Source organism: Cryptococcus neoformans, chromosome 1, assembly GCF_000091045.1.
Source record: "Cryptococcus neoformans var. neoformans JEC21 chromosome 1, complete sequence".
Classification (NCBI taxonomy): domain Eukaryota; kingdom Fungi; phylum Basidiomycota; class Tremellomycetes; order Tremellales; family Cryptococcaceae; genus Cryptococcus; species Cryptococcus deneoformans.
This window is the reverse complement of record NC_006670.1, coordinates 1,050,460-1,076,080: the sequence shown is the minus strand read 5'-3', so window position 1 is coordinate 1,076,080 and position 25,621 is coordinate 1,050,460. Positions and strand designations below refer to the sequence as shown.

General features: G+C 50.1%; 10 protein-coding genes and 1 non-coding gene across 12 annotated transcripts; 6 read left to right on the top strand and 5 right to left on the bottom strand.

The window, feature by feature from the left end:
* Positions 1-293: 293 nt before the first annotated feature.
* Positions 294-2,035, top strand: CNA04015 (hypothetical protein). Its single transcript, XM_024656079.1, has 4 exons — positions 294-1,277; positions 1,336-1,357; positions 1,446-1,884; positions 1,943-2,035. Exon 1 carries the CDS (start codon positions 385-387, stop codon positions 1,219-1,221), a length of 837 nt encoding a protein of 278 aa, XP_024514151.1. The 5' UTR covers positions 294-384; the 3' UTR covers positions 1,222-1,277; positions 1,336-1,357; positions 1,446-1,884; positions 1,943-2,035.
* CNA04010 (hypothetical protein) lies at positions 1,381-3,205 on the bottom strand. Its single transcript, XM_566747.2, has 7 exons — positions 3,144-3,205; positions 2,253-3,083; positions 2,103-2,205; positions 1,868-2,049; positions 1,758-1,821; positions 1,543-1,703; positions 1,381-1,495 (listed from the first exon to the last, which is right to left on the bottom strand). The coding sequence occupies exons 1-7, from the start codon at positions 3,155-3,157 to the stop codon at positions 1,417-1,419; spliced, it is 1,434 nt and encodes a 477-aa protein (XP_566747.1). The 5' UTR covers positions 3,158-3,205; the 3' UTR covers positions 1,381-1,416.
* A 99-nt stretch (positions 3,206-3,304) lies between these two features.
* CNA04000 (conserved hypothetical protein) lies at positions 3,305-6,483 on the top strand. Of its 2 annotated transcripts, XM_024656255.1 has the most exons (12): positions 3,305-3,551; positions 3,612-3,717; positions 3,802-4,163; positions 4,213-4,221; positions 4,267-4,355; positions 4,412-4,532; positions 4,582-4,717; positions 4,770-4,871; positions 4,917-4,987; positions 5,037-5,884; positions 5,934-5,999; positions 6,053-6,483. In XM_024656255.1, the coding sequence occupies exons 1-12, from the start codon at positions 3,395-3,397 to the stop codon at positions 6,263-6,265; spliced, it is 2,280 nt and encodes a 759-aa protein (XP_024511903.1). In that variant the 5' UTR covers positions 3,305-3,394; the 3' UTR covers positions 6,266-6,483. The 2 variants fall into 2 exon arrangements, with proteins under 2 accessions (XP_024511903.1, XP_024511902.1); XM_024656254.1 differs by having other exon boundaries at positions 4,213-4,355.
* CNA03990 (expressed protein) lies at positions 6,233-8,035 on the bottom strand. Its single transcript, XM_566744.2, has 4 exons — positions 7,555-8,035; positions 7,079-7,501; positions 6,652-7,020; positions 6,233-6,603 (listed from the first exon to the last, which is right to left on the bottom strand). The coding sequence occupies exons 1-4, from the start codon at positions 7,795-7,797 to the stop codon at positions 6,544-6,546; spliced, it is 1,095 nt and encodes a 364-aa protein (XP_566744.1). The 5' UTR covers positions 7,798-8,035; the 3' UTR covers positions 6,233-6,543.
* Positions 8,036-8,241: 206 nt separating this feature from the next.
* CNA03970 (conserved hypothetical protein) lies at positions 8,242-10,645 on the top strand. Its single transcript, XM_567161.2, has 9 exons — positions 8,242-8,469; positions 8,631-8,754; positions 8,803-8,893; positions 8,941-9,227; positions 9,277-9,352; positions 9,410-9,477; positions 9,526-9,594; positions 9,641-9,696; positions 9,747-10,645. Exons 1-9 carry the CDS (start codon positions 8,444-8,446, stop codon positions 9,877-9,879), a joined length of 930 nt encoding a protein of 309 aa, XP_567161.1. The 5' UTR covers positions 8,242-8,443; the 3' UTR covers positions 9,880-10,645.
* Positions 10,646-10,935: 290 nt separating this feature from the next.
* On the top strand, positions 10,936-13,782 carry CNA03960 (glyoxal oxidase precursor, putative). The gene is made up of 8 exons (XM_567162.2): positions 10,936-11,338; positions 11,399-11,428; positions 11,481-11,889; positions 11,935-12,071; positions 12,123-12,498; positions 12,555-12,647; positions 12,697-13,213; positions 13,266-13,782. The coding sequence occupies exons 1-8, from the start codon at positions 11,164-11,166 to the stop codon at positions 13,521-13,523; spliced, it is 1,995 nt and encodes a 664-aa protein (XP_567162.1). The 5' UTR covers positions 10,936-11,163; the 3' UTR covers positions 13,524-13,782.
* Positions 13,783-14,397: 615 nt separating this feature from the next.
* Positions 14,398-17,330, top strand: CNA03950 (hypothetical protein). The gene is made up of 3 exons (XM_566741.2): positions 14,398-14,518; positions 14,568-15,818; positions 15,865-17,330. The coding sequence occupies exons 1-3, from the start codon at positions 14,478-14,480 to the stop codon at positions 17,267-17,269; spliced, it is 2,697 nt and encodes an 898-aa protein (XP_566741.1). The 5' UTR covers positions 14,398-14,477; the 3' UTR covers positions 17,270-17,330.
* On the bottom strand, positions 17,301-20,601 carry CNA03940 (kinase, putative). The gene is made up of 7 exons (XM_024656253.1): positions 20,519-20,601; positions 20,200-20,481; positions 20,042-20,150; positions 19,412-19,983; positions 19,306-19,360; positions 18,010-19,247; positions 17,301-17,896 (listed from the first exon to the last, which is right to left on the bottom strand). Exons 1-7 carry the CDS (start codon positions 20,594-20,596, stop codon positions 17,423-17,425), a joined length of 2,808 nt encoding a protein of 935 aa, XP_024511901.1. The 5' UTR covers positions 20,597-20,601; the 3' UTR covers positions 17,301-17,422.
* Positions 20,602-20,745: 144 nt separating this feature from the next.
* CNA03930 (RING zinc finger protein, putative) lies at positions 20,746-23,145 on the top strand. The gene is made up of 3 exons (XM_566737.2): positions 20,746-22,471; positions 22,567-22,632; positions 22,706-23,145. The coding sequence occupies exons 1-3, from the start codon at positions 20,756-20,758 to the stop codon at positions 22,835-22,837; spliced, it is 1,914 nt and encodes a 637-aa protein (XP_566737.1). The 5' UTR covers positions 20,746-20,755; the 3' UTR covers positions 22,838-23,145.
* Positions 23,146-23,424: 279 nt separating this feature from the next.
* On the bottom strand, positions 23,425-23,496 carry CNA03920. The gene has a single exon. It is a non-coding gene; the product is annotated as a tRNA-Gly (tRNA).
* A 206-nt stretch (positions 23,497-23,702) lies between these two features.
* CNA03910 (mitochondrion protein, putative) lies at positions 23,703-25,593 on the bottom strand. Its single transcript, XM_566735.2, has 2 exons — positions 24,500-25,593; positions 23,703-24,445 (listed from the first exon to the last, which is right to left on the bottom strand). The coding sequence occupies exons 1-2, from the start codon at positions 25,537-25,539 to the stop codon at positions 23,758-23,760; spliced, it is 1,728 nt and encodes a 575-aa protein (XP_566735.1). The 5' UTR covers positions 25,540-25,593; the 3' UTR covers positions 23,703-23,757.
* Positions 25,594-25,621: the final 28 nt, after the last annotated feature.

The following is a 25,621-nucleotide window of genomic DNA, read 5'->3' as shown; positions in this document are numbered from 1 at the left end:
TCACTTTTGAAGTTCTGGCATCACATATGACACGGCTCACATCTTTGCCTGAACGGTTGAGAGAGGTCGCGCGACTTGTTGGTAAGATCTACTCCAAACCACGTTTTGAGATGGGCATGAAAGGATATATGAGGAGGCTGAATGAATGGATTGTGGGGATACATAGGAAGGTGTGAACCATGACACGGGGAGCTATGACTTCCAACAGAGGTTATAAGATTAATGTTAAAGTAATGTTTACTGTCAATTCAAACCAGACGTTGACGGCCTACTACAAAATATAACATTTCTGAAGAAACAACCTCTCATATATAGTTGACTCAATTTCCCAGTTTTTTTACTTTGAAGAATCTCGATCACCATCTATATCCATCAGTACACATCATGCCAACGGAAGTAACACCCAGCCCTCATCAACTGGCAGTCAATGCTGCGTTCTACCACGGCTGGTCATCCATGCCTTCTTCTGGCCCAGCACAAGCATCTGACCTCCTTCCTATACGCCACATTCCAGGCAGTGTCATGCCTAACGGACTGCGAAACCCCTGGGCACATTACCACGGCGAAACCTATGCACCGTCGGCCCATGTAGCTGCAGTTCAGGGCGAGCATCGGTTTGCTGGAAGCGACTCATACGTAGGTGGAGGGGGTAGTATGATAGAAGGTAGAGCTATGTCTTTCGCCGGTGGTGGAGGAGGCAGTGTGATCGCTCCTTCCAGCGTCAGTCTGGGCGGTTATAGAGAAGATGATGGATGGAACGGTTCCATGGGTCGTGTTCACGCCGGCCATGCCCCTGACATGTCCTCAACAGCTGGTGCGATTAGTTATGTTACGCCTGTGGGAGGCGCAGGTGGCTGGTTGAATCAACCAGCAAGTTGGGGCAACCACGCGAGGATGACACCGACAGTGGTAGCAGCGTTGGCCGGCAGCGAGGTTGTGCATCCAGTTTATGGTCAATCACCTTCGTACAGTCCCATCGGGGGCCATCACAGATCATCTTCAGTTCCAAGCTCCCGTAGGAGGAACAGTGTGGTTGAGGATTGCTCTCCGTGCCACTCTTATGTCAAAAGTGGCCACACGCGGCGGACGAGCACGCCAGTTCCCATCCATGCAGGTTCTCCAATGAGGAGAATGAAGGAATTGCCCTGCGATCAAGGACTCAAGAGAAGCGGTAGTCGAAGAAGAATTCGTCGTTACAGTGGAACAAATTATCCTGAGTAGTAGCGAAATCTGTTGAACAATTTGTCATCCCTTTGCAATATTATTCTGTCAAAACAGTGCGTAGACTTGAAGTCTCTAAGTAGATTGAATAAGTAAACTGAGATCATAGAATAGAAAAAGGATGAAATGTAACTCTGTGAGTATCAGTAACGAGGCGGCGATCATAATGCATGCTAAATCATTACTATCTCCAATTTACACCTTGACGTTCCTCTCTTCTCTAGCCATCTCGAACGGATCCCTCACTGATCCCGTTTTATCTCTCCAGTCCGCACTTTAATTCTGTCAGCAATGCACTGCACCAAAATTATAAAAACTCACGTGAACTCCGCTTTCAATCCATTCATTCTCACTTGCAACTGATCCAACTGAGCAGCGAGAGCAAGAATAGCTTGCTGATGATTGTTGATGGTCTGTGCGATGACTTGCGGTGAAGATGTTTGAGAGTCAGAAGAAAGGGACGCAACCACACGGTTCAATTGCTGTGATGAGAGACATCATCAGTTAAGACTCGGTGCGCGCGAACATCGACGTACTGTGATAGTCTTTTTGTATCTCGTCACTCTTTCTTCCATCGAATTAGCAACCTTGGAGAAGAATCTGAGACAAATCAGCACTCTATATGTTTGATATGCATGATACTCACTCGTGAGGGAATTCCTTGTAAGCTCCTAGCCTGATTTGTCCCATTCTGCCTTCACCTGATGTATATATGTCCCAGATCTCCTTGATTCGCTCAACATCCCTTGATTGGTCAATCATTTTATCGCGGAGTTGAGATATGCTGTTCTTTAGGGATTTTAAAGTGTGCGAGATGGAGCTGTATTCCTATTAAAAGTGTGAGAAGGAGCTGAAAGAGGACCAAAAAAAAAAATACTTACTTCTGTGGCTGACTTGACATCAAGACTTGTTTGCCAGATAGCTCGTCCGAGGGGTTCCGTCTGCAAGGTGGATGCGATGGACTTTTGGTTTTTTATCGCGGTACTATATTAAGTTAGTACGGCAAGGGGAATCGTTGCAAAAGGGCATACTCAAGCTGCTCAATATACTTTTGGGCCGCTTCTGGAAGGTCCGAGAACTTGGTAGTTTTGTCGGCGCCTGTGTTAGCACCGGGATTGGCAGAAGTCTTCAGTTCTTGTTGCTGATTCTGTGGAGGCTGAGTAGTCTGTCCAAAAAGACTGGAACCACCTAGTTGGGCTGTCGACTGGCCGAACAAAGAGGTAGAGGGCTGCTGCTGTTGAGTTGTGGATCCAAAGAGACCGGTACTGGCTGGCTGTTGGGCGGTTTGAGCTGTAGACCCAAACAGACCGATGCCCGTAGATTGCTGAGTGGGCTGAGTGGTTGATCCAAACAGACCGCTACCAGCTGGCTTCTGAACTGTAGAGCCGAACAATCCACTAGATTGTTGGGCAGGCTGCATCGTAGACCCGAAGAGACCACCCGTTTGTTGTTGCTGCTGTTGAGGTTGAGTTGTCGATCCAAACAACCCACTGCCAGATTGCTGAGCCTGCTGTTGAGGTTGAGTAGTTGACCCAAAAAGTCCACCACCACCAGAAGGTGGTTGTTGCTGCTGACCGCTGGCACCTCCAAATAGTCCTCCTCCGGTCCCAGTCGTTCCTGCGGCAGGAGCTGCAGGCTTAGCGCCAAAGCTCCCGAACAAGGATGATCCACCTCCGGCAGGCTGCTGCGGTTGCTGCTGCTGATTCTGCCCAAATCCACCAAACATCCCACCCCCAGTGTTGCTCGCACCAGCAGCTGGTTGCGCGTTCGATGTGCTTGTGTTACCAAACGAAAATGGGCTTGAAGTTGTTGGGGCACTGCCGGTTGCCGGGGCGGTTGTTGACGAGTTTCCAAACTTGAATCTGTGATTATGGGCTGCGTAAGCATCCAAATGATGTGGTCGAGGTTGTGCGGTCACTTACCCTCCGAACGACATGTTGGAATGATTACTAGGTGTATAGGGACAAGGTGTGGATTATAGATGTTTCTTCGTTCGAAGTGCAGAGTGCAAATTGAGGAAAAATGATGACATGTAACATTCTGAGAAACTGACAATAGAATGAATCTACAAGGGGTAAATGTACTGGGATACTTCCTCACTCGAGGAGCTTCTTCTATTTCTTCCATCTATACCTCTCGCCACATCCCTCTTCCATCCCCATACCCCTCATCCATGTCCACTCCTGCCATGGCGACACACGCCCCACAGACGAACCCCACACCTGCCATCGTCAGTGAGAAGGTTCCTCTCAACACCCAGGCCCTTCCCAAGATTGTCTTTGCCGGCAGGACAGGCAGAATCCTCTGTGTAGCTGACATCCGTGGTGACTGTGCGTGAGAATCTGTCAGATGAAAAGTGGTGCATGTGTGCTGATTGCCAATGCGCACAGACCATGAATTGAACAGACTGATCCGGGAGCATGATGCGACTGCTGTCATCCACACCGGTGACTTTGGTTTCATGACTGCTGAGAGTGTGGACCGCATGAACGACAAGTGAGTCTACCCGAAGTAGTTAACAGGCTAGAAAGGAAAAAAAAAAACCAGGAAAAGGACGGATAGGCTGACTGACGTTATTAGAATTCTGCGCCACCTCATACAGTACTCGCCTTTGCTTCCTCCGGCAGCTCGAACTCAGCTCCTTGCCATCCCTCTTTCGGCCGGACGTTCAGCTCTCATCAATCAGCTTAACAACTCTTCGGTTCACTTCCCTCTTTCTCAGTTTCCTCACCTTTTGTCAGGTGCCATTAACTTCCCAGTCCCGGTCTTCACAACGTGGGGCTTGGTGGAGGATGTCAACGTGATCGAGAAGTTTAGGACAGGAGAGTATGGAGTCCAAAACTTGGCTATCCTTGATGAGGCTACTTCAAGACTAGTTGAAGTTGGAGGTGTCAAGTTGAGGCTGTTGGGCTTGGGTGGGACCGTTGCTGATCACAAGCTCTGTAAGTATGTCCGCGTATAATGAGTTTCCTAAACTGACAATTTCTCCAGTCGATTACGGTGCGTTCTATTCAAAGATCTCGAAAACCACTGAACAGCTACCAGGAGAAGGTCATGGCAGCATTGCTGGTGCTCAGGGAACAATGTGGACCACAGCTCTCCAGATCGGGGAACTGATAGATACCGCTCAACGCGTAAGGCATAACGGAAAAGTGGATGTGTTTTTTATGCTGACGTTTTGACCATCTAGACTTTCAACCCTGATGAGACCCGTCTATTTGTGTCAACCACTCCCACTAGCCGAAACGGCCTTATGACTCTTGTTTCAAATGCCATCAAAGCTGATCTCACTATCTCTTGCGGCTTACATTGTAAGCGCATTGTCCATAGGAGTAGAATATGTGACTGATGGCCCTTAAGTCCGATACCCTGTTTCTTACAACGAATACTCCATCCACCCCGATTTCGAGTCATACAGGCGAAAGATGCAACGAGCGAAAGACGATTTCAAAGGGTTGTTCGACCAAGTGCGAGACCGAGTTTTTGGATCTTTGGAGTGAGTCATTATTTCAGATTTGCTGCTTATGATCCCACTGACTTTTCCAAAGTGACAAACAAACTGCTTTGCTCCACAAAACTCTCTCTGCTATCGAAAACGTTCCGATTGCCGATGATGGCATGTGGGCTAACACCTGGCACTGGAGCCTTTCGTAAGTAAAATGTAATGGCGTGAGCACATCGGCTGACAGCATCAGGGATGCTGGATTTGGCAACATGCTTCTTTCTATCACCGACAGCCGCGTCTCGGCAGAAACCAAGTCTTCCGGTACGTCAACCTTTGGCAATAAATTGCTCTAGCTAAATCACTTTGTTAGGTGTAAACTTTGCTCATCGAACTGGCAAGGGTCCCGCCCCTCCCACCGGTAGCACCATCTCCTCCGCACCTTCCGGCTTGAACTCTGTCAAGTCATTGTCCAGTCGACCTGGTCCCGGTCCCATTGGCGCGCGTCCCCTTCCCGCTCAAGGTGTGCCCTCTGCTTCCGGCCCTCATGGTGCTCATGGTGCCCCTGGCGCTTTCCTCTCTCAGGGAAGAGCTCCAGTCCGCCCCGGCATGGGTCCCGGATTCTCCGCTCGACCTCCTCCCGGCCCGCGCAACACTCGCCAGTTTGGATCTAACCCTGCTTCCTCCATGGGTGGGTTGTCCCAGAGCCAAATGTTTGCCCAAGCTCAAGCTCAGGCTGCTGTTTCTGGTAAGACAGCCGCCGCTGCTAGTCTGACTAATGGCAAGAAAGATGAAAAGAACGAAAAACCAGAGGGGGAGAAAGGCATGAATGTGGAGGAAAAGAAGGAGAAGCTTGCGGCCAATGGTAATGCTGCTCCCGACAAGATTAAGGATACCGACGAAAAGGAAGAGAAGGATGCCAAGCCCATTGAGAAGAATGAAGACAAAGAGAAATCGCAGGATGAGAACCCATGGGGAGAAGACAAGGAGGAGAAGAAGGGAAGCAACCCGTGGGCTGATGATATCTCTGATGAGGGCGAGAAAAAGGATGAGGATAAGACTGAGTTCACCGAAGATGCCAAGCCTAAGCGATACTCTCTCTACATCAAGGGCCTTCCCACTCCCACTACTGAAGAGGAATTGAAGGCTGTTGTTGGTGAATCGGGTCAGAAGGCTATCCAGGTCAAGATTATTTTTGACCAGTTTACCAAGCAACAAAAGGTGAATTCTTAGCATAACATACTTTGAATGAAAGCTAATTTCAGCTCAGGACTTTGGATACCTCGACTTTGACTCTGAGGAAGTTATGAATGAAGCTCTTAAAGCTTCCACAGGCGTACGTTTTTCTCAGGTGTTTACTTGAATTTATACTTATAGTTACGGCCATAGACGATCAGAGATACCCCCGTCAATGTCAGCATCTCAAAGCCTACCGTCCCTCGATACAACAACCGCCAGTTCGGCGGACCGGGCGGCCGTGGTCGTGGAGGCTTCAGGGGTCGAGGTCGAGGCTTTGGCTCTGCTGGCCCTAGAAGGGAGAGGGGTGAGCGAGAGGGCTCTGGTTCTGGAAACGCCACCGCAGGTGGGGAGAAAAAGGCGTAACTTGGGTTGAGACCAATCGCGTGTATGTGGAGGAGAGAATATGTGAATATCAAGTTGGTTTGATAGGTTAAAGGAGACAAGGGACGGTATGAGTGTGAATACGTCACCTAAGAGATCAATGATCGAGGTTCATGACAGATGCCACTCAAAATGGATTTAAGGGGCGAATAGAGACGTTGTGAAGAATAATTATTTTTCATGCATTTCAGTCCAGATTGTCTTCAGGCCTATCTTTAATGCCCGACTTGACTCTAAAGCTTGGGTCAAAAGACAGCTTCCTACGCCTTGCGTCTACAAATGACAATATCGGTGTTGTAATCGTACTTGAATGTTCCCTTCTACTCATATCATCAACTTTCGTCTGATTTACGTGTGTATAAACTTACTTCCTTGTCGATCCACTCATGAGGAGCTTGACGGACGATGTCCCTTATCTTTCTGATAAACTCTTCTCTCCTTTCTCCGTTCAAATGCTGCTCTGTGAGGTAACTCTTGCTAAACAACCTGTCCAACATGCCATCTTCGGTGATGCCAACAGACCAAGGAATAGTGTGCTCCTCGGAAGAGTCAAAGAGTTCCTTGTAAGCGGGGGTCTCAAACATTTTGCGCCAAAGGCCCTTGTAGTACTGGGGACTACCAAGATCGTAGCCTTGATAGGCTTCGCGAAGGTCGGCTTGCCATTGTGGGTTGTTAGCCTCCAGATTCCAAATGAGAATGAGGGGGGCATTTGGTCGGAGATACGCGGCAATCTCTCGCTATATAATAAGACATTAATCAGCTCAAGCAGATTTTTGAGGGCCCGGAAGGGCTCACCAAAGCTTTGTCGTAGTCAGGACACCAATGCCACGCCTGGGCAATAACCACTCCGTCTACACCACCTTGGCCATTCTGCACTTCTGTTACGCCGTACTCCCTGGCACCGCCGAATGAATCAAAACCTCCATCAACAGTACCAACCTTTTTCTCACCCTTGCCACCTTCATTCTCTTCTCTTTTGCCCAATCCAGCCTTTTCCAGAGCCTTCCACCAAGAGTTCCTCATACCTTCGCTGGGCTCGACGGCAACAAGAGTGTCGATGGAGAAGGAAGGATAAGTAGGGTTAGGAGGAGCAAGGAGGAGACGGGAGAAGATACCCGTGCCAGACCCGGGCTCAACAATTTTCAAGGGATGGGAGGGAAGAGAAGAGTGAATCACTTGAAGGGCACCAGCAGGATATGAGGGCCGAGCAGCGTTGTACTGGTTTACTTGATTAGTAGCTTATAAAGCACTGGGTATACCACAACACTCACAAAGTCATTGGTACCCTCACCAAAACCCGTCTTTGCAATGTCATGTACAGTGTACTTGTTGACAAGATCGGAGACAGTTCGGGAAGCAGCAGCAGCAGCTGAAGTGACCTGTTCGGTCAAAGAAGAGTATCCAACTCCCTGGGACATGGTAGAAGATGGGAGGATGGGTTTGTGGAGGGGCTTTGATCGCGAGATAGTGAACGCAGTTCTAAGCAAATGGCGATGGCTGCTGCGAAGGAGCATATGCAGTGGGGATGTTATATCTTACGACTGGACAGATGGATACAGCGCAAGGGATCGATGGGTTGTCTTACAACGATTGCTTGTACACGACGTGAGTGCTATCTTTCGGCGAATGAACCTCCGAGATATATCCTAATATAGTGTATGAATCGGCTGCCGTTATGGCTCACATTTATTATTTATTGGTTATTGGATGGGTTTGTCTGCCAGAATCACGAGATATGACTCTAGTCCGGTCACCCATTGCCCCAATAAATTAGCAGATATATAAATAGTCGTAGTAGTGAATAACCTCGTATAACCCTCGGCCATTACACCGTCGGCACGTCTCCGAAAAAGACCGATGCTTACGTAAATGCCTTCCTAAAGGGAGGAGATGAATCTTTATTCGAGCGTTCCCCTGAGGCTGGGTTCGCCACCAACAACAAGCATAACCCAGAGCATAACAAATCGATACTCGCCATCCATACTATATATCTACAACCAAAAGAGCACCGCTGCTCACCACACTACACTCTCGAAGTCTTATATTGCAAGCACAGATACCCAGCATCTTCGCTGTCACCCTATATCATCTAGCAGCGCGATCGCGATCAATTCGTTCACAGCACCGGCCAGTTTCACGACACACACCTTGTTTACGATAATGTCTCTGTCATCAGATCTGGACAAGTGCGTCCGCAAACTCTCCAAATAACTCTTAACGTATGCATAAAGCTGATATGTTCCCTTCATCTCCCACATCTTCATTGCACGCACCCGTTCACGTCAATTCACCCGTCGCTGTCATCATCACATCCACGCACACGACCATCCATCCTCTCACTCAAAAGGCAAATCGAGCAGCTAAAACGATGCGAAACTATACCAGAGTCAGCAGTAAAAGAATTATGTACAAAGGCAAAGGAAATATTGATGGAGGAGGGCAATGTACAATACGTTGATAGTCCAGTGACCGTGAGTGTTGCTCCGATGGAAGATCTGTCCTTTTACTGAGTCCACCAGATTTGTGGAGATATACATGGTCAGTTTTTCGATCTCATGGAGCTGTTCAAGATTGGAGGATTTTGTCCTGAGACAAACTACATCTTTATGGGTATGTACCGCTCTGTTAACATTGAAATCCATCTAATATGGACATAGGTGATTTTGTCGACCGAGGATTCTACTCTGTTGAAACCTTCCTCCTTCTCCTATTATTGAAAGTCAGATATCCTGACCGTATCACTCTTATTCGAGGCAATCATGAGTCGCGGCAAATCACTCAAGTTTATGGATTTTACGACGAGTGTCAGAGAAAATACGGGAGTTCGAATGTTTGGAGATACTGTTGCGATGTCTTTGACTACCTGAGTCTGGGCTGCGTTGTCGACGGGCGTGTGTTCTGTGTTCATGGAGGATTAAGTCCTGCTGTCCACCGATTAGATCAGGTGAGTAAAACCTATCTAGTGACGAACGATGCACTGATATTGTTTTTAGATAAGGGTGATAGATAGGCGGCAGGAGGTGCCCCACGAAGGGCCTATGTGCGATCTGTTATGGTCAGATCCTGACGGTTAGTTCTTCTAATCATCGCAATTATGATTGTGCTGACTTTAAACATCATATGAAGAGGAGATACAAGGCTGGGGTATGTCACCGAGAGGAGCAGGTTTCTTGTTTGGACGGGATGTTGTCGAAGTAAGCATCGCAGTTGACTTGGGTCTCTTTTGCTGATAAAAGTACCAGCAATTTAATCATGCAAACGACATAGAATTAGTGGCTAGAGCACATCAGCTGGTGATGGAAGGGTACAAGGTGCGTCCTTACAGATTTCGAAATGGCACATGCTGACATTCCATAGCTCATGTTCGACCGGCGAATCGTGACAGTTTGGTCAGCGCCCAATTACTGTTACAGGTACGTGGCCGTCGTCAGCCATCCAACCAGATCGCTAATCAATAGCATAGATGTGGGAACACAGCAAGCGTTCTCGAATTAGACGAGAATTTACGCCAAGAATACAAAACCTTTGACGCAGCGCCTCCAGATGCGCGCTCGATACCGCAAAAACGACCTATGACGCATGAGTACTTTTTGTAACACTAGTCACATGAGGTATATGTATTGTACGATTAGATCCAGTGTCAAGACGGAGAAGTACCGGTTTTCACGAACTAAGACAAAAACATTGTGCGGATAGAGTCGCTGTGACCACTTGGTTCATATCCCTGCATGGCGCTATTTCTGTGTGTGGCACGGTACCAATATTACCCTGCCCTCAAAAGGCGAGCTACCGACATGTGGTTGGGCTCGACACCAGCCCCTCGAAGGAGGATACTGGACAGTTTCCGACCTGGCCCGAAGAAATATAAAATGTAGTCACTGGGTTTCATATTGAAAATGGGGAAGGCAGCAGCGAGGAGGCCGGGAAGGAAGTTGTTGGTGACGCATGAGAATCCAACTCGGAAGAAGAGAAGATAAATACGTAGTCGGCTCTTCCCGACGCGATGATCAGGAAGTAGTAGTATCATCTTTGGTTATCGTTTGCAATTTCCTTTACTTCGGGTTCCTTGAGGCTATGCTAAAGGAACATCTATATGGTTGCTTTGGTTATCGAATAGGAATATTTACATCGGACGATAATTTTATACGTGTGCTATTATTATCGCCAAGAGGGCGGGCAGGACTCCGTCCTTTGATGTCGGACAATACCGTCGTTTATCAGCTTTTAGAGGAGGCGAGATAATAATAGGATAAGGGAAAATGTGAGGCACCCGTGACAAGGGTCCAAAATTCGAGATCTTCCGCCCCACAACGGCATGAGCAGAAACGGCGCACGTCTGTTTCAGCTTGGACTTGTTAGTTTTTGTGCCCAGTCGCAAAAAATCAAGAAGTATGTAGCATTCGTTATGGATTGGCTGCTTGATTATGCATAGGCTGTGTTGGTGACACGACTCGGTGGAAGATCAGAGGACAGCCACTCCAAGCCGCATGGTCGCGGATGCAAGAAGGAAGCCCGGTGAAAATTGGTGCGAGCTGGATGAGACGCGTACGTGCGTGCCTGTTTTCTTGTCCCAAACATCCTGTTGTTTGGATATTTGAGTTGATTTCGAACATTCTGTTTTTACTCTCGGACCACATCGCGCTCAAAATACACAGCCTCTGCTTTAAAGAACGGATCAGACTGGTTCTGTCCACATCATATACATACACGCCCTTTAATACACGCCCACTATATCGCTCCTTTAACCATTTTGCCCCTCTCCTAACAACAGCCAACAGCCACTCGGACAACAGAAACCAAGACAAAGACAAAAAACGAATTTTCCGCACCTCGATCCCTCGGCGTTCAATTCCTTTCGTCCTCTGGACCATAGCACAGCCATGTACTCTGCCATTCTCCTCTCTCTTCTTCCACTCCTGGCAGCCGCCCACGGAGGTCCATCCCGCAATTTGCCCAACCGCGCGTTTTCTCAACAGCAAGTTCGCGATGGTGTCACTCCTGGTGGCTATCAAATCGTCGGAGACTCTGGCGTTTCCGCACAGATGCTCTTTTTGGGTTAGTTTCTTTTCATGCTGTGCAGACCTGACAAACACTGACGGGTTTGATATATACCAGGGACTGAGACGACTGCATACATTCTCGACAGTAAGTCGCTTCACTATTCATTGCGTGACTCTTCCCTAATGCACGAACACAGAGGCCGAGAACAACTCTCTCCAAGTAACAAATGATGATGGCCTCACTCATCCAGCATGGGGCACAAGCTACGACCTCACAACTAACAAAGCCACCGCCATGCAGGTATCCTCCAATACTTTCTGTGCGGCTGGTCTCTCCATGGCGACCGGCGAATGGGCTGTTTTTGGTGGTAACCAGCCTGTCACGTATGGAGGCGTCGCCACCAAGGATAATCCCAGCATACCTAACGATTTTATGGATACCGATGGTGGCGCTGCCATCCGTCTTTTGACCCCATGCGATGATGGAAGTTGCAAGTGGCAGGAGGGCGGTGACGAATTGACCATGACCTCCAAGAGGTGGTATCCCACTGTAGAGCTCCTTGGTGATGGTTCCTTGATTGTCCTTGGTGGAGATGGCAACGGCGGGTGAGTAGTCTTTGGGCGTTTGCGATCATAGCTAATGGCTTTCAGGTATGTTTCAACTTTTGCTCAGAACAACCCTACCTATGAATTCTACCCCAAGACCGACAATCAGTCCCATTACATGGATTTCCTTAACTACACTGTCCCTGTGAATCTTTTCCCTTTGACGTGGCTCATGCCCGGAGGTGAGTTCATCTACGAAGCGCATACGATAATACTAAGTTTTCCATGTCTAGGCAAGCTCTTCATGCAAGCTGCTTACAAGACTATTCTCTATGATTTGGATGCCCAACAAGAGACTCCTCTTCCTGACATGCCCTATGCGGTCCGTGTCTATCCCGCATCTGCCGCCACCGCTCTTCTTCCTTTGACGCCTGCCAACAACTACTCTGCTACTGTCCTCTTCTGCGGTGGTAGCGCTGCCAACTTCAACCTGTCTTCCGACGGTGGCGCGCAGTTCAACGTGACTGCAGTGCCTGCAGACAACACTTGCGTTAGGATCAGTCCGGAGGACGAAAAGCCTACATATGAAGATGATGACTACATGCTTGAAGGAAGGAGCATGGGGCAATTCATCTTTATGCCTGACGGTAAAATGTGGATGGGTAACGGGTGCGTTCCAAACCAACAACAGGATCTTCAGAAAAAAATTAACAGTCGTGATTTAGCGTTGCTATGGGAACAGCGGGATATGGTGACGAAGGCTACTCCATTGGACAAAGTTATGGACAAGAACCTCTCTATCAACCCGCAATTTACGAGTGAGCTTCAGTTATCAGCTATGGGATGCCAATGACTGACATCACATAGCCCCAGCGCCCCTGCTGGCAGCCGATGGTCTCGCGAAGGTCTCGGCATGAGCACCCAAGAACGCATGTACCACTCATCCGCTATCCTTCTTGCAGACTCATCCATTCTCGTCTCTGGCTCCAACCCTAACAAGGACGCCACCTCTGAGAAGTGGCCCACATCCTATAGCGTCGAGCAATGGTACCCTCTCTGGTACAATGAGCAGCGCCCTGAGCCTTCTAGTTCTTGGCCCTCTTCTTTGAGCTACGGTGGCGAATACTTCAATGTGTCTTACACTCCTTCCAACTCATCCTCCAACTCTGACAACACCAAGGTTGTCGTTATCCGTACTGGATTCTCAACTCATGCGATGAACATGGGTCAGAGGTACCTCGAGTTGAACTCCACCTACACCAAGGACGAGGCTTCAGGAGAGGTTACCTTGTATGTCAGTCAGATGCCTCCCAATGCCAACATCTTCCAACCCGGACCAGCGATGATTTTCTTAGTGGTTGACGGAATTCCTTCGCAAGGCAAGGTAAGTAGATCGGTTTTCTGCGCCTTGAGCATGTGAAACTGACTCTTGGTAGATAATCATGGTTGGTTCTGGAAAGATTGAGACTCAACCCATTTCCGAAGTGGCCGTACTCCCCGCGACATCTGTTATCCCTGCCCAAACAAATTCTAGCTCATCAGATAATGCTGCGGGCACTTCGACGACTTCGTCCGGATCGTCTCAGGGAACATCTGCTTCGCAAAATGTCGATTCTGGCGCGACAGCTGGTCTGCGCGCAAGATTCGCGACTGTATTTGGTTCTGCGGTTGTAGGACTGGCTTTGCTCTTGTAAAGTCATGCCCCCTAACCGTAGTATAGATGAGTCATGTTCTGTAGTGTATTGTACATATCATTTCCTCAATTACCATCGAATCACACATTGGACTTTGATTTGCTTTGATATTCCTCTTGTTTACCCAAGTTAGCCAAATCTTACACACTCTTTCTGTCATATTCCAACTGAACCAGGCACTGCATTGTTTAAACTCATATCTGTCCTGTACATAAAGGAGGCATTTCCTCCCGAAACTAGTATGAATACCATCGCATTGTATTCTGTTCTGCGGTTCCCGATATATCCTATGAAAGAAATGTTGGCGCGGTATACTACTCATCTCGTCTTGAACCTCGAAAAGAGACAAGTCCTTGTTCACGCCGGTTGCTTGGATTTTGTCCAGCACGCATACGATCAATCTAGTTGATGGTATGGAGACTTTGCTGTTCGCCTGTATGATGGCCTGTTAAGACCAAGAGTCCTTCTGTGTGGTATGCCCAAATGGACTGACAGAAGATATACTCTCTTCGCGGCGAGAAGATTCTGGATAAGGACGTGTGTCGATTACTAATAGAGAGGGAGAGGATTTTCATGCTGCTGCTTTATGCCACACATTTTGTCGACTGTGAGATATTATGTCCGGGAATGATATCTGCTTTTGTATATGGGGATTATTCTCGTAATATCCATGTAGTTGCCAACGATCTTCAACGATAGAACAAAGAAAGTACATGCGTAACGAACGTAGACGTTACCTGTTTACATAATAGCTTAAGGCGCAGGCCTATTTTACTCAAACAGAAAATATAAGGCACGCGTTCCTCTAATACGCGCCTGGTTTGTTGTGTGCGATGTTTGGTATGTTTGTTTTTGGCTTGTTGACTTGACTCTTCACCAACTTTCTCACAGCAACGTATCTTGGCCCCTCCAGAGCTTTTTCGGAGCTCTTCCGAATACTTGTATTGCTTACCTATGTCCCCATCTACAACATATCAGAAGGCCAGGCTATCCCTGTAAGTCGGCCGTCCCTCAACAAGTCTTGCCCAAACTTACGTTCTCCAGGGCCATGCTGGGCCTCAACGGCCTTCCCCTTGACGAATACCTTTCCCAGCTTCCACGTCTACCAGACACTCCCAAGGACTCAAAGAGAATTGATGATATTCCTGAAGGAATTGTCTCTCATTCCATCTCTCAATATAGCACTCCCGATCTTCCTACGTCGGAAAGCCAAGTGGAAGTCGACAAGGGCAGCAGGGATAGTTTGAGGGTTCCCGGGAGTCGGGTCAAAGTTGACAGCCCGCTGGAAAAGCATCCTATCATATTGAACAGCTCTATCGAGGAGGTTGGCGACAGTTCCATCTCTCCAGATGCCCTTCACGTCGGCCCACACTACGAGAAAGTAACTTGCGATCAATCAACCTCCCAGTCTCCTTTCGCCTCCACCCTCATCGAGCAATCGGTCAACCCTCAAGCTGCACCTGCGCCGAGATTATCAGCCTCATTTCGCCTTCCGAACATGGGAGATATCTCCCTTATCGGGGAATGTTCCTTATTCGGCGGCGCAAGTAGTGTAGGGGATGACAGTTTGGAATATGAGTTGAGCGATATTAGACCAAAGCGAGACACCATCAATCGTTCTACCAGCGACCCGTTTATGATGAAGCGACAGAGAGATATCAACCCTGCCTCTCAGCATCTTGGTCAGTCTACACTCCTGCCAACTTCTCCTGCTAAGCAGGCACACCTTCTTGCCTCCACTAATTCTCTTCACCGTGTCGAGCCACCTTGGTGCGGCAACGATTCCACCATGACTACCTCTTCCAATGGTTCTAACGACACTGTTACAGAGTCCCGGTCAGCATCTCCTACTCGATCATCAACGGTCAAGGCTCAGTCGCTTCCTCGCTCCAATGCACTCCGTGGATTTCCCACATCCAAAACAAGACGTACATTCCCGGCTTCTTCTTCGGGCAACAGTCTTGCAGCGGTTGGTGAGGAAGAATCAGAACTGCTTATTAATCTTGACAAAAGCACTCTTCTGCCCATTAGTCCCCAGAAGACTGCATATCTTCTTCGTGACGAGGAGATGATTGCTCGCGAGACTCTGGATGAAGGACCTAGCTACATGCTGACGATTCCGCCTGCTACAATTTCTCGAGCGGCTGCCGGATGTATTGGCCATGATGGTGATAGGACAATGGACGTGAGAGATCTCATGGCTAAAGTCGGAAAACCAAAGAGGGCGTCAGGGACGGAGGAGAGTTTTGTGGATTTACTGCATGCCGAAGACGACATGTTTGCCAAAATGGATATGTAGGTTTTCCAGTCATACACTAGGTCTTGTGTTGATGAGTATTAGGACGATGTTGGGTGCGGATGAGACGATGGTGATGCCCGCTACTCTGCGACCTCGCCAAGCGAGTCCATCAAAAATCGTTGCTCAAGCTCAGGCAACTACCAAGGCTACTTTACCGACGTCCCGTACTAGTCATACACTTTCAATTCTAGATGACAATCAAGCTCAGGAGCAAAAGCCTATTACCCTTAGTCGATCGAAGAGCTTGTCCAAAGTTGCTGAGATTATTCAGCGTGTCAAGGCTGATAAGCTTGCTGCAGCATCGGCTTCAAGGCTGGGTTCTCCACCCAAAACTGCCTCTGTAGCCCGTACCTATAAAACTTCTTCGACTTCGACGGCGACACCAGCTGCACCCAGAGTTAGAGGAAAGGTGGCTCCTCACACAACTGGTTCCCGCCGAATCTCCCTCTCCGCTGGAGGCGTCCCTATATCTTGTAGTGCCTCGCAAAAGAGTATCGACTTACCTCGTCCTCGACCAACTCATGCTAGGCCGATCAGCACACATTCAACGTTGTCTAGTGCCAATCAGAATGTATCTGCCAGGCAGACGATAACTGCTGCGCCCACTGAGACCTGCGCAGCCCGAATCGTGAATCGCAATCCACAGGCCACTCTTACTGCACGCGTGCCTAGAGCAAGCATTGTACCTTCTTCCAGAACCGAGGTCAAGAACCGGTCCGGCTCAGTATCCAGTAGTGTGTCAACTGCCGCGACAGTCTCTCGCGCTCCAAACTCGCGACCGAGCATTGCTGCTCCTCGCACCATTACTCGATCGCACACGACAGAAGGACTTTCGGCAGCTGGTGCTCGTGTTCCCAGAGCATCAGTTGCGGCGTCATCTAGACCGGCCGGTCTTCCGCTGCCTGGCACCGGTCCCACTGCAAGGTCAGCTACTGCCAATACGCCTGCCTCGACGGCGACTAGGGCGCGGCTTTCACGGGCATTTGGTAGCGACGCTACATCTGCTACCAATCGATTGAGTCGACCGGCGACCTCTACACTGGCTAGTGCTACCTCTAAGACTTTGAAGCTTTCATCGGGTCCTTCGGTAATCAGTGCTCGATCATCTGCTACTAGTACAGACCGCCTCAAATCAAGAGCTCTTTCTACGCCTGCTTCGGCTGGCACCCGCCAGTCAACCCTTCCTATATCTCGTGCCCTTCCCACTCCTCGTTCGGCTACTGATGCCGCTAGAAACTCCTCCAAGCCTCCCGCAACCACCATCGACTTACCGAAAGCACGAGTTGGGAGCACGCTCCGGCGACCATCTACTAGTCGAGTACCCGCAGGAGGGCCTGGCAAGAATTCTGCGCCGCCTGGATCAGGGAGTAATCTAGCGGCCTTACGATCGCGCTTGGATGAGTTGCAGGCGAAGCAGAAGGAAAGATCCGCAGCGAGGTGTTTGTAAGTTGATATGATATTATATATATTTTGTGAAACGGATTGTATGATTTTTTGGGTCTTTTTTCTTCCTGTTAATGATATGCACCTGCTGGATTCTATAGAAACGGTTCCAGATAGTAGGGCTAATTTACAACAACAAGACATCTATAAAACACTTTTAAGCGTTCTGGACGTCTACCCCGGTGGCCAATAACTCTTCTAAACCGCTCTCGACACAACCGAACCAGCTCTGCATATCATCCACCATTCTTCCCAATTCGTCAAAGACATCATCCGATTCCAACATGCTCAGATCAAGAGGTCGGATGGGTGGACCCATTGTGGCATGAACTGGCGCAAAAGCGTTGGGCTGGGTAGCAAGGCCAGGTGGAGCCGAAGCGGGTATTGTACCAGCAGGAAGTAAAGACCTCTGCGACGGTGCCGCGCTCATAGGGGCCGATGCGAGTGTTGGGAATGAGAACGCTGCTGATGCCGTTGCTGATGCCGATGCCGCCGATGCCGCTGATGGTTCGGCATGTGCGTGAGTTGTTTGTGCCAAAGGCGAAGGCGACGGGAAGAATTTATGTGGGGTGTTGGCGACAGATGGAGAAGGAGGGAGGAGGTCTGGCATATCGGGTACGGCGGGCGAGAGCTGTTTTGAGTTTGATTTTTGTGGAGAGAGAGGGAGGGAGGGAGAAGGGAATCAGCACATAGTCTAGAGTAATGATCTGAAAAAAAAAAAAGGAAAAAAGAAGGAGAACCAACTTTTAAGAGATCTCTTAGACCGACGGGATGTCCATCTTCCGCTTTACTCCCACTTCGACTCCGTATCATCATTCCCTGGCCTCCTCCTCCTCCGGCTGCTGTTGCTGATGCTGCTGCTGCTGCTGCTGCTGCTGCTGCTGCTGACACACCCGGTCTCCCTAGACCGATTGAATTAGGCGCACCCAACGCCACCGCCTTCTTCGGCGTGGGCGGGCTGGTCGATCCTTGCTGCTGTTGCTGCTGCTGTTGCTGCTGCTGTTGCTGCTGATGAGTTTGTGTATGTGCGAGCGCTAGAGCTAAGGCTTGGGCTTGGGCTTGGGATTGGGATTGGCTGGCGGCGCGACCTTCCATGACGGCGACGGATGCTTGGCGCATCATGGGTGGTCGGGGACCGAACGCGAGACCGCCGAAGCCGGGGGAAGAGGTGCCTGTGGGTGATGTTGTGGTTGTGGTAGAGGTGGTGGTGGGGTCGGCAAAGGGATAAGCGGGTGCGGCAGAGTGATTTCGGTTGAGCGGGGGTGGGAAAAGTTTGCCTGCTGCGGGTGGTTGTGTAGATGTAGGCGTGTTGGTAGATGTAGACATGGATGCGGTGGTAATAGGAGTGGGCCCAGGGCCTGATTTGGTCATGAGTGGGAATTGGAAACCACGGAGACCCTCACGGGCATCACTTGCGCTTGGTCGACGCATGCCTCCACTACTCTTGGACCTTTCTTCCGCTGCCGGTTGAGTCTTGCTTGTAGGGGTTAGAGAGAGATTGTCAAGGCTGATTTTGTTTCGAATGCGACGCGGTGAGGGGACGCCGGCGTCGGTGCGAGCGATAGGGGTATGTTCCTGTGGGGTTTCGATGGGATAGTAAGTGGCGGTGGACGCAGCGGATAGGGTATTGGAAGAAGGCGAAGGCGAGTAGCCGGTGGTGATCATGAGCGGTGTAGGCGATCGTCCATCCCGACCCAGCCTGGCTTGACGGATAGTCTGTCCATCCAATTCGTTTTTCCCGGGTGTGGCGGGGGGCGAATCGGTATCGACAAGAGGTGGCAGATCTTCCTGTTCTGGGCTGGGGAAACGACCGGTTTGCTTGATGGTGTCGCTACCCTCGGTCGTCTGAGGGGTTGGAGGTTGTTGATGGGCAAACGACTTGAAAGGGTCAGGGTCTGTGGATGATTCATCGTGGAAAAGACGTCGGAGTGATTGAGGCGCAGGCGCAGGATGGGTTGTAGGTGGTGATAGATTTGAAGAGGCTAAGAATGGGAGGGAGATTAGGCGTGTTCAAATATAGACAGAAGGAAAAAGACTTGCCATTGTCTTCTGATTGTTGCTTGCCAAGCAAGATGCTTGCCCTTGAACGCACAGTCTTGCACTGATATCAGCCCAAAGATGTACGACCCCTCAAAAAAATACTCACGTCAAACGCCCAGTCTCCATCAGCCGGATGTCTATCGAAATCATCATCGTCATCGTCGACATTAGCGCCTACACCGGCTGCCAGACTTTGCCTCTGGCCGCCCGACTCCTTCCACGCCTGGTACCTCGCAATCAAATCGTTCATGGCGGTGAGGGGAGTCTTGCTCTGCTGCTTGATCCATTTCGACTTGCTCAGTTCTTCTGCCGAGAGACGGTCCGCGGGTTCTTCATTCAAGCACCCGACGACAAAATCGCGCATCTCTTTGCTCCAGTGATCACCTTCGAGTCTGGGTGCGCGCATGCGTTTATCGCCTAGGAGCATGACTGCGCGTGCGGCAGGTTGGCCCGACATGGGCGGTTCGCCGTAAGCCATTTCAAGCAGGGTGATCCCAAGCGACCAGATATCGGCCTTGGCATCGTACATGCGGCCTTCGGTCACAACCTCGGGGGCCATCCAGTACGGTGTGCCGACAAAGGTGGACCGTTTGGAGGTGGAGGATTGAAGGAGCGCGGCGACGCCAAAGTCGCAAAGCAGAATACGATGCGGCTGGGTGGTGAGCAGGATGTTGGCGGCTGCATAATGAGGTTGGCAACGTGCAAAGTGAAGGGAGAAGAAAAGGTCGAGGCGTACCTTTGATATCGCGATGGATGACCCCGTTCTTGTGAAGAAACGCGAGGGCCAACAAGACTTCACGGATGACGAGGCAGATGTGCAGTTCTTTCAGTGGTTGTGCCCGAGACTTTGCTTGGTGTTAGGAGATGGTGAGCGTCGATAAACCAGACACGTACCAGAGTCCGTATACTTCCACCTTCCGCATACTCCATGATGATCCAGACGCGCGGGCCCTGCATGAGGCTGCCATAGTACTTGATCACGTTGGGCGGCGGGCCGCCCGAGTTGGAGCCTCCGAGCATGAGCTGCTGGAGGAGGGAGATTTCCTTTTGGATGTCGGCGACATCGTCGTCTTCGGTGTCGAGATTGATGATTTTGAGTGCGACGATGTGGCCTGTCGCGATGTGTTTTCCCCTGTACACTGCGCCGTACGCGCCCTTGCCTACGATTTCGAGTTTCTGCGGCGGTCAGCGGCGCTGCGGGGGGAGGACGCACCTGGTAGAGCGTGTCCGGGGCGGCGTCTTTGTGCTGCGCGGGGAGTGCGGCGAGGTAGCGCCCTTCCGACGGGGGCATCGTGCGTGGTGCTAGCGACAAGAAAGAAGAGATCGACGATCGGTTACGCCGTCGGCAATCTCCGGTCGCGCACAAGCCACCCGCCGCCGCCACCAGCAGCCCTCCTTCCTTCCTTCCCATACAACCGTCCCCCGCCATTCCTCCCCTCCCCACTCCACCATGCAGGCAGCGTCGCCGGCCCCCGGGCCTCGCGCCACCCCGCCCGTCCTCTCGCCGCCACCCGCCGCCCTCCCGCTGCCCCTCTCGATCCCGCACACGCTCTGCCAGCTCCCTTCCCCCGGCTCGCCCCTCGGCCCCGCACCCGCCCCGCCCGCGGATGCATTCACGCCCAGCAGCGCATCGTCCCCCGGCCGCCGAAGCGTCTACGACGATCTCCAGCACTACAATCCGGTCCCTCCCTTTGTCGATCACACCGAAGACGAGATGCTCAGGGAAGACTATAACCGGCTCCGCGCTCGGCGCACCTCTTCCAACCTGTCCTCCTCGCCCGCAGCCACCAACAGCCCCTCCTCTCTCTCCATGCAGAGACGGTCGCTGGGCGACAGCGGCCAGAGATTGCCACCCGATTTTGTCCCCAGTCCCGTGCCGCCGCACCTGAACCCTGTCCCGCCGTATCTCGATTACATTGAAGACGAAATGCTGCGAGATGACCATGTACGTGTTCGGTCGAGTGCCAGAGGCAGCTCGATTGGCCCTTTCCCTTCAGAACACGTGCCTCCTGCTTTTCCCACGAATAATATAGGCCCCTCCCATGCTTCTTCGCCTTCGCCCTCGTCAGCAAGTATAATCTCTCCGTCTTCGCGCCATCAGCTTGCCGGCTCTGAAGAGCCCAACGATCGCTGGTCTCGTGACCGCCTGGCCGACCTGCGCAGAGCCATGCTCGCATCTCAGAGCCACGATAATCGGCCCAGCCCTTGGGTCCAAGCATGGGGCAGAGCTCCCGATGAACCCTTGAATGCCGAGGTAAACGACAGATACTGGGATGCAGAGTACCCTGCCGAGTATATCGAAAGACCGTCGCAGCGCTCATCGTCGTCTTCCCTCCGTCCGAGTCCGGCGACGACCCACATGGGCGGCCGTGGTCGCCAGGCGCTGAATCGCGATATCAACGAGACCGTCGGTAGACGACTCGGATCTCTTCGTCCTATACAAATGGCAAACCCCTCGTTCCCGCTTGAGACCAGCACTAACACGTTGAGGCGCCGTGAAGTTCCTCACGGACCGCAAGAAGGACGAGCGGCAGCTCCTCCTCCAGCCGAGGGCAACTTGTGGGGCGAACTCGAGCGAGACAGCCGTTCTTCTTCTTCCTTCTCGGAAAGTGCACCTCCATCTGCCGATGGCGATTCAGGCACAACCACTCCTACGCAAGAATCCGTCTTTCGGGCCTATGGCAGCAGCAACCATGGCGAAGACGAAGATGGCGACTTTGACGAAAACGACGAGGACGACGACGAGGACTATGACGATGAAAACGAAAACGGTGACAGCGAGATGCTCAACCCGGATATCATGCGAGAAGTATACAACCTCCTTACCGCTCGACCTGTCCCGCCGATGGCCATGTTCTCCGGCCCCGGTATGGCCGAACCCATCGAGCTAATCCATGCCCACGTTCACTCGCATGTATCGTCGTTTGGACGCGTCTTTAGGCAACGACCGCCGCGACAGTCATTGGAAGAGTTGCGTCTCTCTCCTCAGATGGACGATAATACCGTACAGAAAACGTTAATGTCTGCAGTAAAAGGTCTCAAGTATTTAAGTGATGGGAAGAAGAGGAGGATGGCGATGGGGATGTTGGAGAATATCACCTGGGCAGAGTTTGGGGAGAGAGAGGGGATGGTGAGGGATGAATACTGTTCAGTGTGTCATGACGAGGCAAGTCTTTTTTTTTTTTTTCCCTCGCTTTCTTTCCTTTTCAGAATCCATTCCCTCCTCTCGTTCCAAAAAAGCCAAAACTAACGTCGAGGTAGTACGAGGACACTACAGAAATCTCCATTACACCTTGCAAGCACATGTATCACAAAGACTGTCTCAGCGTGAGTCCCGTCCCGAGGTCATTCCCCAAGATCTCAAAACTCACGATTTTTCTTTTCTTTTTTACTACAAAAGACATGGTTAAATACCCCCAAGATTTCTTCTTGTCCCATGTGCAGACGCGATCTAGCTCTCCTTGCGGCTTTTGCCAACATGACCTCCAGCAAGACTGTAAACGAAGCCATCCCATATTGGTACAGGGTCTGAATGGTTGTGTAAAACCTTTTTCTTCTTCTTCTCTCGTCACTGTTGAGGTTTGTTGGTTCATAGATATACGTGAATGATTTTTTTGTACATAAATTTACAATTGTATAGTTATTCCAGCAGATCACTGGATATGGGTTTGGACTATACTTGAATGCTATTCAATTGCTTCGGGGTATTTTTCGAATAAACGCCCAAATAGTAGATTTTGCTTTTAGTTCCTCCTCTGCTGCTACACTAATTCCCCTTGATAATTCCCTTTTTGTATGTTGGTCATGGCTATTTATTTGTACTTGGTTTGATGCTATCGTGCGTGATGATGCCGCTTCCCTTCTTCTTGGTTCCTGACATTTGCATCTTGACAACTTGCAGGTTTGTGTTGACATTACACAGCTGGCGGCGACGACGTCATCCTCCTCTCATAAAGCGTTCAATTACAACATAAGCAGCAAATTCAGTATATCGATGATTTTTTTTATCATACGACGAGATAATCCCATGCATCATGGTTATCAACAAGGGGAAAAAAAAAGAAGGAAATTTGTGGTGGAAAAAAAAGTAGCCATTTCAAAGATTAAAAAAAAAAAATGTGCGCCAACGGCGATTCGAACGCCGGTCGACTCCTTGGAAGGGAGCCATCCTAACCACTAGACGATTAGCGCAAGTCAAAATGAATCATGTAAAATTCTTGATGATTGCACAAATTCTATATATAATATGTAGTAACAACCACTTAAAAAAAATACCAACTAGATGTAAGATTATCCTCTGCCGACGTATTGTCCTCCAGCCTCATACTTTCACACCATCTGCTGCTTTTTCCAGCAGATTCCGGCAACCTGCAAAGGGAAAATTGGAAAATAAATTGCCATAGATACCAAATGCTTTACTGAAAATACTGTACCAACATTGACCTCTACTCTTTATTGAACCCCCACAGAAGCCGCTCTCCTTTCCAAAGACTGTTTCCTTAATGTAGCCAACTTGTCCCATACAGCTTCCCCATCCAAGTAACATCCCTTCAGCCACCTAGTTGGTTCCTTATCACTTTCCATCTCCGATTTCTGCTCGACTCTTTCTTCTTCTTCTACTTCCATATCTTTCTTGTCGCGGAACGCCGTGCGTGCGTGCAGGACTCTTCGATTGTCAAATAGCACTAGGTCCCCTTCCTGCATGGTAAATTCGTATCGATAGCGAGGGTCGCTCAGGCGTTCTTCAAAATCCGCAATGGCTTGAAGCACTTTCTGCTCATGTTTGGCGGCCGCAACGAAATCGTGCTGGGGAAAGTCTAAAGCTTCGGCAGCGGCGCGGAAAGGGGGACTCCAGTTAACGGCGGCATGTCGATTGTTTCGACCACGCACAAAATCGGAACTGATGATGGGATGACGATAGCGAAAATAATGGTTGTCATTGTCGTACTGATAGGTTATATTGATTTTTTGCAGGAATTCGAATTGATCTCGGGGTAGGTCGGAGACGGTGCGAAAAGAGTCCACAAAGTAAGAGCTACCGCCTTCAACCTTATTCCGGAGGCAGTGAAGTGCTTGGAAGCGAGGAGGGGATGAAAAGTAAAGAAGATCCATATGTAAGCCAAGGTTGAGATTGGTATAGCTGAATGTCGTATTAGTATAGGAAGTGAGAGACCCAATAAGCAGTTCCACTTACGCAATATTCTTGCTCTGTTTCACACTTTTCACATCCCACGTTTCCCCGTAGAATGTGTTTCTAATCTTCCCGATCATATCGGTAACTTTTCTCAGCATGCACTCCTTATCATCCGTAGGGTCCGTAGGTACGCCTTCTATCACGACTATACCGTACACCTGAAGCTGCTCTAAAACTTTCAACAGAGATTCAGATAGATCCGAGTATTGAAATCTTAGATTGGTAAGAGAAAGTGATTCCCCGTCCCAAGTCTGGTGAACAAAACTTGGGCTACGATAAACAGTGCCCATGTCTCTTTCTAGCATCGACCGTAATCTGTGGAGAGGAAAAAAGCTCATATGCTTCACTCCTTCACCCCAGCTCACTACAAGCCCGTCTTTACGAATGCCACCTTTACGAACTGAATTGCCTCTGGTGATCCTTGCTATTTTGGATTCACGAACGGCTTCCCCTGTAGTAGTATTCATTTGTCGGGTAGATGGGTCCCTGCATTTCTTGCAGTGGCAAGCATCAAGTAATCGTGCGTTGGTTATGACTCCCGTCCTACCATGGGATGTTAAAGAGATAAAATCGGGATACACCGAGACAGTATCATGAGGTGAAAGATTGATAATTCTCTGTGGTCGTGCTGTTGCCGAGCTCTGCCGCCCAGCCAAGCGTCTGCGCCTGGGAGGTACAGCAAGGCCTTTGGGTTCTTCAACAGCAATCTCAGTCTCAAAAGGGTCATCCAAATCATCTTCAGAAATCGCATACTGCCCCGCATAGGGGTTACGACTCAGTTGGACTGGAGGCAAACTGGGCGACTTGATGAATGTTCGCGGAGCCTCCGGTGCAGATCTCTTCAAGCCAGAGGACGAGAGCGTGCTCGGGGTGGCAAGAAGGTCAGAGGCGAGTGCCTCGAAGCTCTGCTGCACGGCGGGATGCGGAGGTCGTGAATCTGAACTAGAGCTCTGCGCTCGACGCAGCGATAGTTGGGGCAGAAGTTTACTCGGCAATTGCTGGCTTGGTGGAACGCGAGACAGGAATAGTCGAAGGGACATGAGGCGGACGTGATAGCAAGTTCAGGTGTTGGGTGCTGGGCAAAATCGTGAGTCGCTGAAGAAGAAGGACCGGTTGGAAACA

Coding starts and splice junctions, on each gene's coding strand:
- CNA04000 (XM_024656254.1), top strand. CDS start 3,395: ATGTCCACTCCTGCCATGGCGACACACGCCCCACAGACGAACCCCACA. Junction 3,552..3,611: donor AGCTGACATCCGTGGTGACT/GTGCGTGAGAAT, acceptor CAATGCGCACAG/ACCATGAATTGAACAGACTG. Junction 4,164..4,212: donor CGTTGCTGATCACAAGCTCT/GTAAGTATGTCC, acceptor CAATTTCTCCAG/TCGATTACGGTGCGTTCTAT.
- CNA04015 (XM_024656079.1), top strand. CDS start 385: ATGCCAACGGAAGTAACACCCAGCCCTCATCAACTGGCAGTCAATGCT.
- CNA03990 (XM_566744.2), bottom strand. CDS start 7,797: ATGCTCCTTCGCAGCAGCCATCGCCATTTGCTTAGAACTGCGTTCACT. Junction 7,502..7,554: donor GTGAGGGTACCAATGACTTT/GTGAGTGTTGTG, acceptor CAAGTAAACCAG/TACAACGCTGCTCGGCCCTC. Junction 7,021..7,078: donor CTGACTACGACAAAGCTTTG/GTGAGCCCTTCC, acceptor CTTATTATATAG/CGAGAGATTGCCGCGTATCT.
- CNA03950 (XM_566741.2), top strand. CDS start 14,478: ATGTCCCCATCTACAACATATCAGAAGGCCAGGCTATCCCT. Junction 14,519..14,567: donor CAGAAGGCCAGGCTATCCCT/GTAAGTCGGCCG, acceptor TACGTTCTCCAG/GGCCATGCTGGGCCTCAACG. Junction 15,819..15,864: donor ATGTTTGCCAAAATGGATAT/GTAGGTTTTCCA, acceptor GATGAGTATTAG/GACGATGTTGGGTGCGGATG.
- CNA03940 (XM_024656253.1), bottom strand. CDS start 20,596: ATGCCCCCGTCGGAAGGGCGCTACCTCGCCGCACTCCCCGCGCAGCAC. Junction 20,151..20,199: donor GTGGAAGTATACGGACTCTG/GTACGTGTCTGG, acceptor CACCAAGCAAAG/TCTCGGGCACAACCACTGAA. Junction 19,984..20,041: donor CATCCATCGCGATATCAAAG/GTACGCCTCGAC, acceptor CTCATTATGCAG/CCGCCAACATCCTGCTCACC.
- CNA03930 (XM_566737.2), top strand. CDS start 20,756: ATGCAGGCAGCGTCGCCGGCCCCCGGGCCTCGCGCCACCCCGCCCGTC. Junction 22,472..22,566: donor GTTCAGTGTGTCATGACGAG/GCAAGTCTTTTT, acceptor ACGTCGAGGTAG/TACGAGGACACTACAGAAAT. Junction 22,633..22,705: donor ATCACAAAGACTGTCTCAGC/GTGAGTCCCGTC, acceptor TTACTACAAAAG/ACATGGTTAAATACCCCCAA.
- CNA04010 (XM_566747.2), bottom strand. Junction 2,050..2,102: donor ATGTCAAGTCAGCCACAGAA/GTAAGTATTTTT, acceptor CACTTTTAATAG/GAATACAGCTCCATCTCGCA. Junction 1,822..1,867: donor TACAAGGAATTCCCTCACGA/GTGAGTATCATG, acceptor GATTTGTCTCAG/ATTCTTCTCCAAGGTTGCTA.
- CNA03960 (XM_567162.2), top strand. CDS start 11,164: ATGTACTCTGCCATTCTCCTCTCTCTTCTTCCACTCCTGGCAGCCGCC. Junction 11,890..11,934: donor GGTGGAGATGGCAACGGCGG/GTGAGTAGTCTT, acceptor AATGGCTTTCAG/GTATGTTTCAACTTTTGCTC. Junction 13,214..13,265: donor GAATTCCTTCGCAAGGCAAG/GTAAGTAGATCG, acceptor GACTCTTGGTAG/ATAATCATGGTTGGTTCTGG.
- CNA03970 (XM_567161.2), top strand. CDS start 8,444: ATGTCTCTGTCATCAGATCTGGACAA. Junction 9,228..9,276: donor CTGTCCACCGATTAGATCAG/GTGAGTAAAACC, acceptor TATTGTTTTTAG/ATAAGGGTGATAGATAGGCG. Junction 9,478..9,525: donor TTGGACGGGATGTTGTCGAA/GTAAGCATCGCA, acceptor TAAAAGTACCAG/CAATTTAATCATGCAAACGA.
- CNA03910 (XM_566735.2), bottom strand. CDS start 25,539: ATGTCCCTTCGACTATTCCTGTCTCGCGTTCCACCAAGCCAGCAATTG. Junction 24,446..24,499: donor AAACAGAGCAAGAATATTGC/GTAAGTGGAACT, acceptor TACGACATTCAG/CTATACCAATCTCAACCTTG.